At 48.0% G+C, this 18,966-nt stretch overlaps 1 protein-coding gene and 1 pseudogene across 1 annotated transcript; one reads left to right on the top strand and one right to left on the bottom strand.

Moving 5' to 3' along the window:
• Nucleotides 1-7,453: 7,453 nt before the first annotated feature.
• Nucleotides 7,454-18,296, bottom strand: LOC140516467 (adenosine deaminase domain-containing protein 1-like). The gene is made up of 5 exons (XM_072627441.1): nt 17,794-18,296; nt 15,895-16,082; nt 13,344-13,520; nt 8,281-8,447; nt 7,454-7,786 (listed from the first exon to the last, which is right to left on the bottom strand). Exons 1-4 carry the CDS (start codon nt 17,811-17,813, stop codon nt 8,290-8,292), a joined length of 543 nt encoding a protein of 180 aa, XP_072483542.1. The 5' UTR covers nt 17,814-18,296; the 3' UTR covers nt 7,454-7,786; nt 8,281-8,289.
• LOC140515811 (protein PALS2 pseudogene) overlaps nt 17,875-18,966 on the top strand; it is a 123,614-nt pseudogene continuing 122,522 nt past the window's right edge.

The following is an 18,966-nucleotide window of genomic DNA, read 5'->3' as shown; positions in this document are numbered from 1 at the left end:
AGGGAACAATGTCACCAAGGTGTCTGGGGTTCTGGGGATGGTCTTGATAGGGGAGGTCAGCCTAGAACGTAGATCAAATCCTTGGAGGATCCTGATGGGACTGGCCTGTAGTCCAGACAATCCACAATCCAGGCTACGGGACTAGGACTTCAAGAGAATGCTAAGTAGTGGGTGGTAGTCCTGACAATAGGATTTTGACAAGATAGGCTCAAGGGTTGGAAACAGCTGGAGGCAATTAGGAGATAATGGGGGGCTTGGGTGAGAAGCAGGTGAGATCATCCAGAGCTAGCAAACAATGGAGAGCCAGACTAGGTTAAGTGTAACAGATTTGAGTATGAAAGGGCAGATTAAGTGGCACAATTCAAGGGGAGTTCAAAGAGGTTCCCAGAGTCTGTACCCCATCACCGGCAGTCCCCCCTCCATCTTCCTCCCTCTCTCCTCATCTCACAACTTCTTGACATTATCCACATCTCTGTCATCCTAGATTCCCTTCTCAAAAGCAGAAGTACCCCATCCCCTTTCCTAGGCCTCCCCTTCTCTATGCAACCTCCATGCTATCCCCTCCTGTCTTTTTCTTAGATTGTCCTCTCTCTCTACCTATTCTCTCTCTCCCTAATTACTAACTGCTTCCCTACTGTCTACAAACATGCCCAATTCTTCCCAATTTTTAACAAATTCTCATTAGAAAAGAGGGAGATGAAACTGAAGAAAATGGGATTAAGGGAAATACACAGTGATCATAATTGTGAATGTGAAAGGGATGAGCTCCCCCATAAAATAGGAGTCATAAATCTATGGAAAAGTAGATTACAAACCAGAATCCAACAATATGTTGTTTACAAGAGACACACTTAGGACAGTCACACAGAGTTAAAATAAAGGACTAGAGTAGAATGTAATATGCTTCAGCTGAAGTAAAAAAGGCAAGGTTAGCAATTATGATCTCAGACAAAGCAAAAGCAAAAATAGACATAATTAAAAGAGATAATGCCAGAAATGACATTTTGCTAAAAGGTACCATAGACAACGAAGCAATATCAAAATCTTTTTATGGCAACTTTCTCAAACAAAAGCCTCATATCTGAGATATGTATTGAGTACAGAATTGAGTCAAATTTAGAAGAAAAAAAAAACATTCCCCAGTTGATAAATGGTCAAAGAATATAAACAGGCAGCTGTCAGAAGGAGAAATTAAAACTATTTATAGTTATATAAAAATGTTTTAAATCACTAATGATGAGAGAAATGAAAATTAAAACAACTCTGAAGTACTGATGGGGGCTGGAAGGGGGAGAAGGGTATACACTGAGGGAAGAATGTCGCCAAGGTATGTGGGATCCTGGGGATGGAATCGATAGGGGAAGTCAGCCTGGAACATAAATCAAATCCAGGGAGGATCCTGATGGAACTGACCAGTAGTCCCTACAATCCACAATCCAGGCTGGGCACACATTTAAGTACAGATATCCATTCATTACCTTTAGAGACATAGGGGTGGGGTTTTGTACAGAGGAGAGGCTGCTGCTGTCTGAAAGACCCGGCTCCCAGGGCCTGAGGATGTGAAGTTCCACCTCCACCCCAAGTCAGCCAGCCTGCTGCTCACTTTCTTGGGAGGGCTTCGGCATAGCACCAAAGAGAAGCCAAGCCTAGGCCTGCCAGCCACCATCTATCTGGTCAAAAAAGATTATCCCCCAGACCCTCCTTCTATCCATTTCATTCTAAGCAGCTGGCCCTTGGTCCCCCTCCCTGTGACTTACACGGACATGCCAAGGCCTAGACTGGGCTCAAAGAATAGTACTGGGATGCACAGGAGAAGAGAAAGGAGAGAAGCCCCTTTGGGGAAGTAATTTATTAACTAATACCCCCAATCCCTTCCTTCTTCACCAGGCAGGCAGGCAGAGAGAGGGGAGAGGGAAAGGAGGAAAGAGCAAGGAAAGGAGAGAGGGAATGGACACGGAGATGAGAAAGAAGGAAACCAAGTTAGAGAAGTCTTTTCCCCCCACCAGACAGCATTGCTGGCCTCAGAAATACCCCCCCACACACACTCACAGACACACCCAGGCCTGGAAAGCAGAGGGCCAGAGCAGATAATGGAACTGCCTTGTTGCTGCTGGTGACCTTTGGATGGAGATACAAGAGAGAGAAGCTCTAGAGGCAAGGGATGGATGGACCTTGGCTGGGCAGGCTGTTCCCCAGGTTAAAAAATCCATCTCTGCAGGGATTCATCCAGACTTATGGACCCAGGTAGCCAATCACACATCCCTGACATCCTTGGCAGGTCTAGTGGGGGGTGGTGCAGAAGTCCTAGGGACAGAAAAGAAAGGAGATTGTTGAATGTCTGGAGAAGGGGCAGAGGGGGAATTCCCACTGCCCATAGGGAAACTTTTCCCTGCTTTTGATGACCTGAAAGGAGAGGTGGACAGTCAGCCAGTTAGTCAGACAGACTGGGGCTAAGAAGGGGCCAGGTAGCCAAGCCAGCTAGGTGCCAGGGCTGGCCGACCTGGCAGCTCCCAGACTGAGGAAGAAAACTCTCGCCACCCTGTTGAGGATAGCCATCATCAACATCATGTGAAAAAAGAAAAACAGAAGCCAAAAAACCCTGAATGAGCTAGTGAATATCGGAGCCCACCTACCTGATAAGGTCTTGGGCTGGTCAGTCACCCAAATCTCAGGTCTCTTGTCTTCCTTCAGTCACAGGTAAAGTGGTGGAGGATGAACCGTGTTGAAGAAAAAAGACAGGAAAGGAAATGGTGCAGAAAGCAATAAACACACACAGTCACAGCCATAGACACAGATACAAACACAAACACTTGCTCACTCACTCACTCCTGCAAGAAAGCAAACACGGGGCGGAGCCAAGATGGCGGAGTAGAAAGACGCACATACACATAGCTCCGAACCCACAACCCACAGAACATCTGTAAAAAGGAACTTACGGCGAATTCTGGAGCAGTAGAGGCCACAGAACAGTGGAGCGAAGGAGATTTCTGTTCCAGAGGGACCTGCAAACTCGCAAAAGGTCCTTCGCGCTGCGGACTGGGTGCCGGGACTGGGAGCCGAGTACAGCGCAGCACCGAGAGGAGCAGATCCGGGCTTCAGGGACTGGATCTCCAGCGGCTGCGTGGGTCCCTCCACCCACAGGTGACGGGGTCAGTGAGAGGGTCTCTTTGGCGGGTCAAGAGGGGAGTGGGGTGCCCCCATAACTCAGGCCCCCTCGGGAGGCAGCAGCTGAGGCAGTGGCAGACCAGGGATCCCCAAGCAGGCAGGAGCCTGGATCCATTGTTGAAGGTCTCCCCATAAACCCCCTGAGGGAACTGAGCCCGTGAGGCGGCCCTGCCCCGACCTGAGCACCTAAACTTAATCTCACACTGAATAGCAGCCCTGCCCCCGCACAAAGCCCTGAGGCTGGGAAGCAGCATTTGAATCTCAGACCCCAAGCGCTGGCTGGCAGGATCAGGAGGCGAGGTGGGTGTGAGGAGAATATTCAGAAGTCAAGTCACTGGCTGGGAAAATGCCCAGAAAAGGGAAAAGAAATAAGACTATAGAAGGTTACTTTCTTGGTGAACAGGCATTTCCTCCCTTCCTTTCTGATGAGGAAGAACAATGCTTACCATCAGGCAAAGACACAGAAATCAAGGCTTCTGTATCCCAGTCCACTCAATGGGCTCAGGCCATGGAAGAGCTCAAAAAGAATTTTGAAAATCAAGTTAGAGAGGTGGAGGAAAAGCTGGGAAGAGAAATAAGAGACATGCAGTCAAAGCATGAACAGCAGGTCAGCACCCTGCTAAAGGAGATCCCAAAAAAATGCTGAAGAAAATAACACCTTGAAAAATAGGCTAACTCAACTGGCAAAAGAGGTTCAAAAAGCCAATGAGGAGCAAAATGCTTTCAAAAGCAGAATTAGCCAAATGGAAAAGGAGATTCAAAAGCTCACTGAAGAAAATAGTTCTTTCAAAATTAGAATGGAACAGATGGAGGCTAATGACTTTATGAGAAACCGAGAAATCACAAAACAAAACCAAAAGAATGAAACAATGGAAGATAATGTGAAATATCTCATTGGAAAAACAACTGACCTGGAAAATAGATACAGGAGAGACACTTTAAAAATTATGGGACTACCTGAAAGCCATGATCAAAAAAAGAGCCTAGACATCATCTTTCATGAAATGATCAAGGAAAACTGACCTGAGATTCTAGAACCAGAGGGCAAAATAAGTATTCAAGGAATCCACAGAACACCGCCTGAAAGAGATCCAAAAAGAGAAACTCCTAGGAACATTGTGGCCAAATTCCAGAGTTCCCAGGTCAAGGAGAAAATATTGCAAGCAGCTAGAAAGAAACAATTCAACTATTGTGGAAATACAATCAGGATAACACAAGATCTAGCAGCTTCTACATTAAGGGATCGAAGGGCATGGAATAGGATATTCCAGAAGTCAAAGGAACTAGGACTAAAACCAAGAATCACCTACCCAGCAAAACTGAGTATAATACTTCAGGGGAAAAATTGGTCTTTCAATGAAATAGAGGACTTTCAAGCATTCTTGATGAAAAGACCAGAGCTGAAAAGAAAATTTGACTTTCAAACACAAGAATGAAGAGAAGCATGAAAAGGTGAACAGCAAAGAGAAGTCATAAGGGACTTACTAAAGTTGAACTGTTTACATTCCTACATGGAAAGACAATATTTGTAACTCTTGAAACTTTTCAGTATCTGGGTACTGGGTGGGATTACACACACACACACATGCAGACACGCACACACACATAGAGACAGAGTGCACAGAGTGAATTGAAGAGGATGGGCTCATATGTTAAAAAAAATGAAATCAAGCAGTGAGAGAGAAATATATTGGGAGGAGAAAGGGAGAAATGGAATGGGGCAAATTACCTCTCATAAAAGAGGCAAGCAAAAGACTTATTAGTGGAGGGATAAAGAGGGGAGGTGAGAGAAAAACATGAAGTTTACTCCCATCACATTCGGCTAAAGGAAGGAATAAAATGCACACTCATTTTGGTATGAAAACCTATCTTACAATACAGGAAAGTGGGGGATAAGGGGATAAGCAGGGTGGGGGGGATGATGGAAGGGAGGGCATGGGGAGGAGGGAGCAATTTGAGGTCGACACTCATGGGGAGGGACGGGATCCAAAGAGAACAGAAGTAATGGGGGACAGGATAGGATGGAGGGAAATGTAGTTAGTCTTATACAACACAACTATTATGGAAGTCATTTGCAAAACTACACAGATTTGGCCTATATTGAATTGCTTGCCTTCCAAAGGGAAGGGGTGGGGAGGGTGGGAGGTAAAGAAGTTGGAATTCAAAGTGTTAGGAACAACTGTCGAGTAATGTTCTTGCCACTAGGAAATAAGAAATACAGGTAAAGGGGTATAGAAAGTTATCTGGCCCTGCAGGACAAAAGAGAAGATGGAGACAAGGGCAGAGAGGGATGATAGAAGAGAGAGCAGATTGGTCATAGGCGCAATTAGAATGCTTGGTGTTTGGGGGAGGGGGGGAATAAAAGAGGAGAAAATTTGGAACCCAAAATTTTCTTAAAATGAATGTCAAGTAAATAAAAAAAAAGAAAAGAAAGCAAACACGGCCCACCCACAACCCCCAATTTTCTTCCGGAAAGGGACTCTTGCACCGCTGCCACCCACTCGTGTGGTTGTCAGGTGGGAGTCTAAGAGAGGGCTCAGCTCTCGCAGAGTGGGGGGAGCGACCACACCTCGGGCCTGGCCTGGCCGTCAGAGGGCCGATGGGGGTGGGGGAGGGGGAGGTGCTCAGCCTCTAGCGCCAAAGTGGCTAGCCCCCAAATCTCCGGGAACAGAAGGGGTGGGGGCTGCAGATAGGGGAGCAGAGGAAGAGACCTTGGGGACCATCCCAGCTGGAGCAAGGGGCGAGTGGGTGGGAAGGGCTAGTGAAAGGGGTGGGAGTGGGGGGCGTCTCAGAGGCGGAGTCCGAGGCATTTAGCTTACCGTGAGTGAGGGGGGGGGGGTTGGGGGGGTTCAGTTGGAGGCGCAATCACGTTTAGAGTTTAGAGTTCAGCGTAGGGTCCGAGTCGGAGTTTTAGGCTTGTGGTTCCCCAGCAGGACTTACCCGTTCCCAAGCACCAGCACACCGTTCCGTGACATTGGGCGGGGGGGCGAAGGGGGGGGAGAGGAGGGGGTCATCCTTGATAAAGCACTTGCAATCTGGGTGCCGGTACCCCGAAGCCAGGGGGTGCGTTATTAGAGGACCTCAGAGCGGTTCCCTCTTCCCTCCCCCACCCCCTCTGGCCTGGACCAGAAATCAGGGCGCCCGAGAAGAGTCTGACCTCACTTACCTGGGCGGGGGTTCGAGCAGACCTGGGTGGGGCGGCTGCCGAGTCTGGCTTAGGCTGTGTGGGCGTGGCTCCTAAGGGATGAGGGGTCGGGGCCCCGGGTCCTTTTCCTCAGTCGGTGGGACGGGTTTGAAGGCTTGAAGCCGCCTAAGTCTAGGAGTCTCGGAATACACCAACGCTGGAGATAGGGTCGGGAGGGGCAGGTGCCCACCGAAGGGGACAGGGGAACTGGATGTAGGTGGCTCAGAAATGGGGGGAGCCGGAGTTTGGGTTGTCAGCTGTTGGGCGGGGTTCCTCGGGGTCCTGATCTACTGGGACCCTCCTGAGTAGCCCGAGTCAGGCTCGCCCTGTCCCAAACAAAGGACCCCTTCTGGACTCCACACAGGATGGAGAGGCCAGGTGAAGATCAGTCCTGGGGCGGCACCCCACCCCCTTCCATCCCAGGAAGCTTCCCTCAGACCCTCTGGGACAGACAGAGAAGGCAGATCAATGAATTGAGATGGCATACAACTAAATTCACCTTGGAAAAACAATGAGTTAGAAAATAGTATACTTCCAAAGAGCATCCTTAAAGAACCCCAAGGCAATGCCAGTAGAGACCAAGTTTTGGAATCTTCTCTCGGGCAGGAAAGCCTTCTAGCCTGGTCCACTAATAGACTACCATGGCTGCCGTTCAAGGACCGACTCACTAAGGGTGAGATGGTTCATCATCTGGTTGGCCACAAGGAGAAGAAATTTTGGTCACATCAAACCTTGGAAAGGTCTTCCATCTACCAAATCAGAGCAAGAACATCTTTCTCAGCAGATCCTTGACTCAACAAAAACACATATCTCTGAAGCCAATTTGTACATTTATTATTACTTTAGGTGGCACAGCTGGTACCAAACAAAGAATATAAGGACTTTCCTAAGGTAATGCGCCTTGGAAAAATAATTCAATTAAGCTGAAATGACAGACTCAGCAGGGATGAGAGGAAACAAAGCAGTCAGGAAATAGAAGGCCCGTAAAATTTCAAAGGCGCCCGCTTCATGTTTTTTGAAATGTGGTAGTGTATATACTATCACAGCAAAAAGCATTTTCTATGAGAGAAATAGTATTTGACCAAGAACAGACAACCAAAGATGTTTTTTTTTCTAATTTGCAGTTTATTAACCACATGCAGAAGTAGTAGTGCAAGTGTATATTCATCTATTACAACAAGTCTTTCGTGAGACAACAGTTGGGCCTGCATTGCAACTAACTAAAACTTTTTTTTTCACGGTTTCTGGTGCATCTTACAGCCAAAGCTTCTCTATAATTTCTAGTTGTCCACTGTTGTTCCTCACAGCTCTTGACGTCACCATTTTGGAGAATCAGATCAATATGGGCCACCACAGGGAATCATTCGTGCAGAAGAAAATTAGCCATTTGAGGAGGTCTGTCTAGGAGGCTTCATTGGGGTGGTCAAGCCTAGAGAGCTACAATTAAAAGAAAGAGAGAGGAAGTAACCAGGGTAATACAGTACCTGCTACTCTGACCTACAATATAATCTCACATATATACGCTCAAGGGATGCCTGGCCAGAAGATTAATTTCTTAAAGCAGGGAGAGGGAAGGAAGAAACCCTGACTTTACAATCCCAAAGCGTCCTCTGAAGAAACCAACAGAGCTATACAGGAAACTCTATGATTAGCTCAAATATTTTCTTACATGCAAAAAGCAAAGGAGCTTTAACCAAGCCTGCATACAAAAGAGTACCCTGAACCAACGACAGACTAGGCATAGTCTTGGTCAAAAAGTTCCTCACTAGAGGCTAATGAAACTAACAGGCCCAGTTCCTATTTATATATTTATCTATGGGAAGTTGGAGGAGAGGAGGTATGGAGGGAGGAGAGAGGAAGGAAGAAAGAATGGGAAAGAGGGGAGGAGAGAGGGAGGAAGGGAGGGAGGCAGACATGACCCGAGCACTCACCTGAGGTTCCTACACTTCTCCTTCAGGATCATCCAACTGGAAAATCTCATCCAGGGCAAGCTTGGCTGCATTGTATTGAGACTCTGGTATAGTTTGTCCCAGGCCGGTTTTATATTGAGTGCCATCCACCACAGCACAAATGGCAAAAGGAGGAGCCGTAACATTACCTGAAAGAAACATCCAGGGACACCGGTATGAATTTCACTGTGACTACAATTATCGGAATCTGGTCAAATGGGTCAAAAGAAAGAAACATGAAAATTGACATGAAAATAATCAGCAATTTATTTCCCCTGTTTAGGAAAATTCTTCTAAAAGAAGTACAGCATTAAGTCAACATGGCTCTTTTAAAATAATTGAAATAGCTACGTCAGTAACACTGGAGGGATCATTTTATCTTCCTTTACTGGGAATCCTAGACTCTCAGAGTGCGTTACTGTGTCGGCCAAAAGGTAAAAGTCTGGGTGTTCAGATTTCAAAAGATACTTCCCATACATCTCCAACCCTGGTTTTGGTTCCTTGGATGCGGCATCACTGGACATGACCAACACCATCTGCCCTTCCCCTTCCGAATACGTTCACGATTAAAGTCACACAGAAAGTCTGTTGATGTCTGGATACATCCATCAGTCTAGCAAATGATTTAATATGTGGGGTGAGGGAGGGAAAAGTCAAGCGTAACATCAAGGTTACAAACCTGGTGAGGGAACAAATGGTTGATTGTGGGAATTGAGTGACCCACACTGACTCCATCTCGTGACTTAATTCTGGAGCTAGCTTCGTTCCCTTTCTACTCAATTAGGGGTCTAGTTCAACTTCTACCTTGTGAGAAAACTTTATTCGCTTGTGGGGATTGAGACGAAACCCTCCTGTATTGTTTGAACCAAGCCCTGCATGGTTGGGAAGCTGGACCAGCTCTACCCGCTGCTGGAGCCCCTTAACAGAGGACCTTAGTTATGCTGACCAGGACCCAGTCAGATCCAAAGACTTACACCAGGAGCTTTCTCACAACTGTCCATCTCAAACAACTCCTTTGTCTAACAGCTGCCCCCCTACGATCAGTTATTATTTCCATGTTCCTTTGATCGGTCACAGACACTGGAGGACAGTAGGACCCCTCTTCTTCTGACTTCAGGGACATGTACCTGTTCACTCCACTCTCCCAACTTGGAAAGAGCCTAATCTTTCATCCAATTAAAAATCAGATTACCAAATGCTGTATTTTTTCCTTTTAATCAATTGGTCTCATTTCATTGCTTTGAGTATATAAAAATCTGTCTCCTTCTGTATTTGTGGTCCAGGCCTAAGCTAAGGAGATCTGGTCCTGGTTGGTTGGGCAATAATTGCCACGCATTGCTTAAATAAATCAATATGCTCAGAAGAGCGAGTCCCTGTTTCCTCAGTCGTTTCCCCTTTTCCCTGTCACACTGGGTGACTAGACGATATCAACAGAAATAGGAAAGTTCAATAGAGAGGTGAATTGGGTGTCTGGGCAGCGGGGAGAGAGAGATGAGATCACTCAACTGGATACAGGTTCCTCTACTTTCAAAATACAGGTGCCTTGTATTATTACTGCTTGTGTTTTGTCAAGGCCAGAGTCACCCCTACCATCTAGCCCCTTTCTTACTCAAAAAAAATTATTTTAAAACTGAAAAAAAAAAAACAGAAGAAAATGTCAGATGTCATATCAAAACCAAGTGACTTGAAAAAAAAAAATCAAGGAAAGATGATTAAAGAATCATTGGGCTCCCTGAAAGCCATGATGAAAAGAAAGGGAGGAAAAAAAGCCTGCACATATTGGAAGAAATCATGTAAAGAAAAGTACCCAAATCTATCAGAAGGCAAAATGAAGAGGGAATCCATCTGTCTCCTCAAAAAACCCCAAGCAGCCAGAAAGAAAAGGGTTAAGTAAGTCCAAAAGCCTCTGTGGGGAATCACTCATGACATCCTAGGCACTACTCTAAGGCGAGGCCTCAACAAAGGTGAAGGGCTTCTATTCTAACGGGGGAATCGGTACAAGACAGCCTTCTGAATCCTAATGTCATAGGGTCATCACCTGGGAGAAAAAGAGAGCTAAAGAAGCTAACAAAGAAGCAGGGAAAGATGGGAGGCTTCAAGAAAGAAGAAGCCACTCCTCAGATACCTAAATCCTAGTGAGGGATTTGGGGAGCGGTTTTGTTGGGTTTTGATGATATTAAAAGTAAAGAAAGAGAGGGGGAATAAACACACTAGGAAGGTAAAAGAAAGGAACATCTCTCACAGAACTGGGGCACACAAGCAGAAGGCCACATAGACAGGATCCTTCTCCCCGCTGTCACCCAGGGGCACTTTTCTGAGACAGGGTGGGAGAGGAGAACCCCTACCAAGAGGTGGGGGCTCATACCAATCTTCACTGAGAGCCCTCCTCATTATGTGAGAATCTCTGTGATAATCGTCAATCACAGATCCAGATATCTGAAGAGTAAGGCATTCTTTCTTGCATGACTTGGTTACATCTTCGGTCTCAATAGGACATGCTTCCTGGTCCCACGACTGGGATTTCCCCAACAGAATCCACAATTCAAGGGATGTCTTTCTTTTCCCTAGCATCCCACCAAACCTCAGGGCCTTTGGACCCCCCAGAGCAGATGGCTCTTTCAGGTCTGGTGCAATAAAGCACTCCTTGGCCCAGCACCACTTAAGGTGGTCCGGCTGCTGAAGGGCCCTTGCAACCTTCTGCCGCCCACTTGCTCACCTTGGCTGAGGGCCATCTTCATGGCTTTTCTGTGGTACAGGAGAAGCTGACCCCAGGGGCCAGCCCTCTCTGTCCCTGGCTTTGTAAATTCAACCTACCCACCCCTCCAATTATTTCTGCCCTCCCTGACGCCCAAATTACTTTCTATTTCCTTATAAGCTAATAATCATTTAATAAATTTTGGACTTTAAGAAGAGCCAAAGCTCGAATTAAGAAGAGCCTGGAGCTAACTAACAGTCTCTCTGTTCTCTCTGAAGCAAACTCAGAGAATGCCTCTTCCTGTGTCAACAAAAGCCAGATAGGGCTGACTTCACATTCCTTAAGAGACCTTTAACCTAAGACACGTTTTCTGAATAATGGGACGTTTGCCATATCTTAATATTTTATGGACATATACCATGTTACGGCATGTTAATGGTAAAGAAAACACAGATATCCTGGGTCGTAATTTCAGTGGAAACTTTCCCAACTCTGTTGTCCCTTTCCTGTGCCAGCAATTTCAAGGACCTGTTTATGACAGGATGCCTGCAACCAGAGTGGTGGGATTTTCTCTTTATCTTGTGCCACAGAGACATATGCTATTCACACAGCCTGGAATCATAAATTCCAACTGATGCGACTTTATTAATTGTCTTGTCTCACTAAATCTACAATTTGTTCAACTAAGAGAGTTCCTTTCTCATGGTAAAATATATTTTAAGTCTCACCATTCCTGTATGGCGTTAGCCAGATCATAATGACTGGCTCCATGGAATCCACGTACCGTTCCTTTAGAGGGAATTTAGAATAAGAATAATAAAAACGCATGCATTTAGCCTGTTGCCTTTCCTTTAACCAAACTTTCAGGTTAACAAGGCATATATATTGTTTTCTCCAGTTGAATATAAGCGCCTTGTGGGAAGGGGCTTTGCTGGGTTTCCCCTTTGTTATATGCCCAGTGCATATAACAGGAAGACAGTGGGTGCTTAAGAAAAACTTGTTGGATGAATGACAAAGGGAAAATGAAATTAAAGAACTGACAAGCGTTACCGTGCCATGTGCCTTCCTTAGAAGGTACAGATAACTCCAATGCTGCTTTTTAATGAAGTTCCCAGATGTTGATGAAGCAAGTGACCATAATTTAGCTCCATGCCAAACCTATACCTGTTTTCATGTGATGTTTCCTGCACTACAATAATGGTCCAGATACTAAGGATAGTATCTTAGACTATCTAAGACGCACAGACTTCTCCTGTACAAGTACAGAGACTTTGTACCCAGAAAACAAGCACTTTGGTCGAGCTGTCCACAAATTGTGGAATTTAACACCAGATTCCCCTTCAGAAACTGAGAAGGCTTAAAACCAGAACTGAAACCAAAGATGTCAAACTTAGCAGCTCTGAGAGCAACACCATGATCCAAGACACTTCCAAAGGACTCATGATGAAAAGTGCTATCCGCATCCCCAGGGGGAAAAATAAAAAATAAAAACCGATGGAGTCTGACTGCAGATAGAAGCATCGCGTTTTGTGTTGTTTTGTTTTGTTTTGACTTTATTTTTCCTGGGTTTATTTTTTGTTAGGTCGTGTTTTCTTCCACAACATAACTAACATGGAAATATGTTTTGCTGGACTGCACATGTATAGCCTATACCTAACTGCTTGCCTTCACAAAGGGGGGGGGGGAGGAGTAGGAGGAGAGAAGGAGAGAAATGCAAACTCACAATTTTAAAAAATGAATGTTAAAATCTGTTTTTACACGGAATTGGAAGAAATAAAATATTTTTTAAAAGAATGGCAATCCTCTTAAAAAACGATGTCAAAGCTGTTTAATGTAATGTAGCCAAACTTTCTGCCTAACCCTAGCTATGGGGTAGGCACAGCAACAGGGCCATTGCATTCAATTTAGGGTCAATGGGAGTCTTGCCTTTAAAGCCATTACCCAGGGAAGGAACCCAAGAAATTGCTACTTGGCAGCTGCCTTGGAAGGTGCTGTAAGCTAGCCCTCAGCCTACTCCCAGTCACCACAGCTCCTGATGTCTCAACAAAGAGAGATCTGGTCCCCAAAGTCCTCGGCCCTGTCAATGGGTCCATCGGTGGAAAGGACCCTAAGAAGAGGCTTTCCTCTGCCCATCCCCAAGAACCCTGGGGCCTTTCCCTCCACCTTGCAGCGAAAAACTCCCCTATGGTTCACGTTTCCCCATCTCCCCATTACAAGAGGAGCAGCTTGTCTGGCTCCACTTCCTGTGCCTAGCACAGTGCTCAGCACTAGGAAAACAGCTCCTAAATGCTACCTCATTCATTCATTTTACTTTCTGGGACAAGTAAAGGTAACTTTCGCAAACACTTGCCTGTTGCTACAGTCTCCTGAAAGTGAAGCTGCACACGCTCTATTTGTGCATATTGATAGAGGGCTGACACCGGATCTATCTCTCCACATTTGTACTTCATGATGAACTTCTTGGGAATATTCTTTGAACTACGTGAAGGTTTTGGATAAGGCCAGCCCAGTCTGGAGAACAGCGATTCTGGAAAGTTACCAAATAAACCCCAAACAAACAACAGTTTCAAGTCAGTCTCAAAAAGATGAAGAAGCAGAATAAAAAGTCTAATGCCCTCCCCTCAAGATTTCTTTTCATCCAGTCCGGAAACCAATGCTGGCATGAGATCTAGATACATACAATTCATATCATCACATATGCTCTGCCAATTTAGGCAAGGGGGTGCCTGCTGGTAAACTGTTCTGGCACGCTCAGCACAATCTATGAAAGCATTGAATTGCAAGAAAGGTAATGATAAATAATTACCTCATTCAATTAACAGCCTTACAGAATTTGAGGGCTGGAAGAGATCTGGGGCTCTGGTCCACGTACCACATTTTCCAGATGTGGAAACTGGAGCTCAGCGATTTCACCCACAAAATGGAAATGGTACTTCTACTTCAAGGCACGTACTTTAAAATACAATACAAGTATCACTTCTACCCCCTCTGCAAACTTTCATCTCTCTCTCCTTTGCCCCGATTCCATCCTCTGGGTATGTGAGGGAATCAGAGAATCTCAGGCGGTCCAGAGTCTCGTGAGCTCTGCATTCCAGTGGGTAGCCCTGGCTCGGGAGTTAAGAGGCCTTGGACCTGGCACAAACTTGGGGAGGTCACTTCACATCCCTAAGCCTCAGTTTACTCATCTGTAAATGTATGGGCTTGGTCCCTTCCAACTCAATTTCTACAGTCCTAGGGCCTGCACTCCAGCCTGGAAGTGACCAAGGACCTCTTCTACAACTGCACCAACCACTCCTGACCCAGCCTCTGCTTCAAGACCACATCTGCCACATGAAAGGTGGCCCCTCTGACTTTTAAACGGCTTCAGACCACAGACTCTTTTGAAAGCTGTGAGTCTGACACCTCTAGCCTGGATGACAGATTCAGTATCTGGAAAATTCTCAACAGGTTAGAAGGTTGGGCTGAGTCTAACAAGATGAAATTTTTATACGTATGTGTTTATGTACATACACACACTTATATTCCTATCCCTGGGTGTTTTATTTTGTTTGTTTGGTTGGGTTTTTTTTGTTTAAGACAAGTACAAGTCGGGGGAGTTGTGGTTATCAAAAATTCATTGTCATGAAGAATCCTAGTCCATCTTAGTGGACTGCAAGCCCACTGTGCCTCAGCAGTCTGACAGACAGGTGATCGTTCCAGTTTGATGTGGGGATGCCTGGGATCCGTCCTCCATACCAGGGTCGCTTGAGATACTAGCACAGCCTAGGGGAGCCACAAGATGGGATGTGTGACTCTCCCAGGGGTGCACGATCCTGTGGTCAGGGAAGGGAGTGGGTAGAGGGTGGCCAAAGTCCTGCTCTGGTGAAAAGAGGAAGTCAAGTGCCCCTGACACACCTCTTCTGGATGAAGCGATGCTGGCTTTCAGTGACAGCAGCTTCTTTTTCTAAGTCCTAGGAGTATCATATCATAGGATCACAGAGCTAGGACTGGAAGGTTACCTAGCCTAAACTCATTTCACAAATGAGGAAACTGAGGCCCAGGAGGTTAAGCGATTTGCTCAAGCTCACACAAGTAGGAAGCATCTGGGGCGGGATGGGAATCCAGGTCCTCTGAAGCTAGGGCTCTTTCTGCCATGCCATGCTATGGCTGGAGTTTGCCCAGCAAGACCGCCTAAGGGGAGCCAAGGTTTCACGCTGGTGAGTGAGCCATCCCGGGGTCTGACCTGACTGGGAAGGGCCTTCCAAGCCAGCAGAAGACTTCAGGTTTCCAGAAACCCAGAGGCCATAGGTAGTCACTGAAGCCTTTTGAACAAGGAAATGACCAGGTGAGAGTGGAGCTTTTAAAAAGGAAGCTCCATTAGGCAGCTGAGTGCAGTGTCTACACACCATGGAAAGGAAGGGGAGAAGAATGAAGGCACCAAGAATCAGTTTGTGACAGAAAATTCAGGAGGGGGCGGGGCTGCAACCATGTGGCTGGCATTTGGCCACAGAAGCCAGCTGGGGCTTACTATGTTAGGGCAAGGTAAATTTCTGTTTCATTACTCATCATTCTGGACCCACAGGTCTAAGAGAAGAGAGAAGGGCCTGGACCATGGGGGTGGCAGCAGGGTGCAGAGGAAGAGAAGCCCTTTCAAAGGAATATAACAAACATTATTAGCAAATCTGAAAGAACCAGGTCAGGGGTGGGGAACCTGAGGCCTCCAGGCTACTTGGGGCCTTCGAGGTCCTCAAGTGCCGCCCTTGGACTGAATCCAAACTTCACAGAACAAATCCCCTCAATGAAAAGACCTGTTCTGGACAACTTGGACTCGGTCAAATGGCTGAACCCAAGGACCCCAAAGGCCACGTGTAGCCTCAAGGCCCGAAGGTTCCCCTGAACCAGGCATCACAGAAAGCATGTACCTGTGATCTGTGTGATCTTAGAAACTAAACTCCTGGTCACCATGTGGTCCAATGCTAATAAACATTGTAGAAAAGGATCCTCTGCGGCTGAAGAAGGCTGAACTGGCATGTTCTCGTTTGTCTTCCGGGCAGAGCGACGAGCCCCAGACTTCCGAAGGCCAGGTGTGTTATCAGACCTTTTCCTGGGCCTACAAGTCATGAGAAAATTAGAATTAAAAAAAGAAAAAGGAAAAAAAATTACCAACTAGACAAGAACAACTCAACAAGCATCTATTAAGCTCTGACTAGGCAGCAGGCACTATGCCTTACAAAACCACAGACTTAAAAGTCGGTAACATTTAAAGAGCACCTGAAAGTTTGCGGGTGTGGGATGGGGTCCCTGTTGGGCAAAAGCCATAAAACACAGTAAGAAGTGAAAGCTCTAACTTCAACTCTGTGAAGGGTGGAAGCCCAGACACGGTGACCTATCAAAATCCTCACTCAGACTCAGATAATGCGACCAGGACACATCCCTAACAGGACACAGTGGCTGGTCTGTGTTTGGCTATTTTACCCAAGGACATTGGCTCAATGTCCAAGCTCAGAAACCAGCTCATTACCAAGCAGAAACCCGAAACATCCCCCAATCAGTAGCGATGCCCTCCTCCCTTGGTCTGATTTCTGCAATGACCCCTGGGCTTTCCTGGGTCTCTGGTGGGAATCGATCCACTACTGGGGCTGTTCTCCTCTGGGAGCCGCTCCAGACCCCCCCCCCCCCTTTGGTGTAAGTCATCCCACTGATTAAGCTACTACTTCTTCTCATCAGTCAAACCAACTGCCCAGACGGAGGAAGCCAAGAATACCCCAGGGCACAGGGACTTCAGCCCTTGGGAAGGTGCGGAAGTCCCCAGCCTGGGGCATTCCAGGTCCTACAACGGGCTTTACAAAGACACCGATATCCCTGCAGCCATCATCACTCCCATGCTCTACCCAGTGCACCCACCAGTCCTGATTGCAACTCAGTCGCGACCGCTCCTTCCTGCTGGCTCTCACCCAAATCCTCTTAACTAGGCCTTTTCTAGAGGAGGGAAACTGCCCATTGAGAGAAGTCGAGCCATTTGTGCAGGAACACGCAGGGAATCTGCCCCAAAGCTGGGTCTTCCCGGTTGTACCTGTCTCCCCGCTGTGCTGCTCCGCCACCCTTTTCACACTGATGGGGGCCCTCGTGCAGGAGAGGGCACGGTGGGGGGACAAAGACCGGGGCTTCGGACCTGAGTTCAAGTCGGGTTTCTGAGTGCCCAGCAGGCAAAGCGCTTCATTAATGTTTTCTCTACCTAAAACTTCGAATCCCGAGGGGGGAGGGGAGGGTCTCGCTCTGTCCCTGAAACCTGGGGTCTGGTCCCGACCTCTGACCTTGCATTTGGGAGCCCTGAAGCGGAAAAGGAGAGAGCCAGCGCTAAAAAGCTGAAAAAAAAAAAAGCTAAAAAGCTTTTAGCTAAAAAGCTGAAAGTCTGACCTCCAACTCTGCGTCCCCACTCAGTGACCCCAGACCGGGGCCTTCCCCTCCCGAAGTCTCTCAGCACACAGCGGACGCTTCGTAAATGCTCTCCCTTCCACTCCCCAAAGGCCAGGAGTCGCGGCCACTTGCATGGGGGGAGGGAGTTTCCTCTCCTGGGAGGTCCCGGTTTGGTCCAGCCGCACCTGGAACCGGGCTTTTCCCACGGAGACCGGTGACGCCCCGCAGCCCACAGCCTGGCGGCCGCCCCTCCCCCATCCCCGGCCCCCCGGCCCTCCACACCACTGCCCCCGCCCCCCGGCCCTCCACCCCACTCCCCCCACTCCCCGGCCCCAACTCCACCCTGACCCCCGCTTCCCGGGCCTCCCCCGACCCCCAGGCCCTGCCAGGCAGCCTCTACTTGCCTGCGAGCTTGCTTCCCCATGGCTGCCACCACAGGTCCTAGGACCACGATGCTAGGTGAGAGGAAGGAAGCTCCCGTGGCGATGCGCAGTCTTTCAAAGAGGCTGGGCCTCGGGCTCAGCCAATCACTAACCGTCAGGTGCCTGGCTTCCAGCCAATCAGGCTTCAAGCTCTGCAGCACGGGCCGCCCTCCCCCCAGTGCAGACGGCCCAAGAGGGCTGGGAAGGGGCCCAGGTGGGCGGGGGAAGCACACTCACGTGCCTGGGAGGAGCACGCTCACGTCCCTCCAGGGGCATGCACAGGTCCCTGAGGGGAGCACGCTCACGTGCCTGGGGGGGGCACACACACGTCTGGGGGAGAAGCATGCTCATGTCCCTCCAGGGGCATGCACAGGTCCCTGGGGGGGAGCACGCTCACGTGTCGGGGGGGGCACACACGTGTCTGGGGGAGGAGCATGTTCACGTCCCTCCAGGGGCGTGCACAGGTCCCTGGGGGGAGCATGCTCACGTGTCTGGGGGGAGCACGCTCACGTGTCTGGGGGGGGGGAGCGCCCTGGGCTTCCCACTGGGCTCCAGGCAAAGCTCTTGCTTGGGACAGAAGGTGCCTCTTAAACGTGGATTAAACGCCTACTCTGTGCCAGTGGCTAGTCGTACTAAAGAAAGAGGCAAAACCCTGCTCTCCCCCAGCTCCCCGTCTGTTGGAGGAGACGATCAATCGATAGTTATGAAGACACTGTGATGGGGTCCTTGGGCACATGTACTTGGGCCCCAATTCTAAAATCCCTTTTCTCTTTAAAAATCACATTTCTCCCTAGCCTCAGAATACTATCTCAGGCAGCCCAAGGACACAGCCTGCCCCAGCAACAACCGTCATCTCCTTCCTGCTACAGTAGCCAGCTGCACCTATAGAACTCATTAGGCTTAGCCAGCTGCATACTGGCTTTATGGGCTGTGCACTGGGTCATCACAGACACTTGCTACTCGCTGACCCGCCATGCGTATCCTAGACTTAGACTTACGTACGCTCCCTTACACGTATCTTGTCTAACAAGACATTGATGAGAGCAGCCTGGTATTTCTGAGCCAGCCCTGACCTTTGGTTGACGTAGTGACGTTTCAGGCCTAAAACCACACTTCCAGCTAGCCCCTCTGGGCTATTTCCCAAAGAACTCTGGG

Source organism: Notamacropus eugenii, chromosome X (genome assembly GCF_028372415.1).
Source record: "Notamacropus eugenii isolate mMacEug1 chromosome X, mMacEug1.pri_v2, whole genome shotgun sequence".
Taxonomy (NCBI): Eukaryota; Metazoa; Chordata; class Mammalia; order Diprotodontia; family Macropodidae; genus Notamacropus; species Notamacropus eugenii.
The sequence above is the reverse complement of the archived record's forward strand: the minus strand, read 5'-3'. Positions and strand labels throughout refer to the sequence as shown.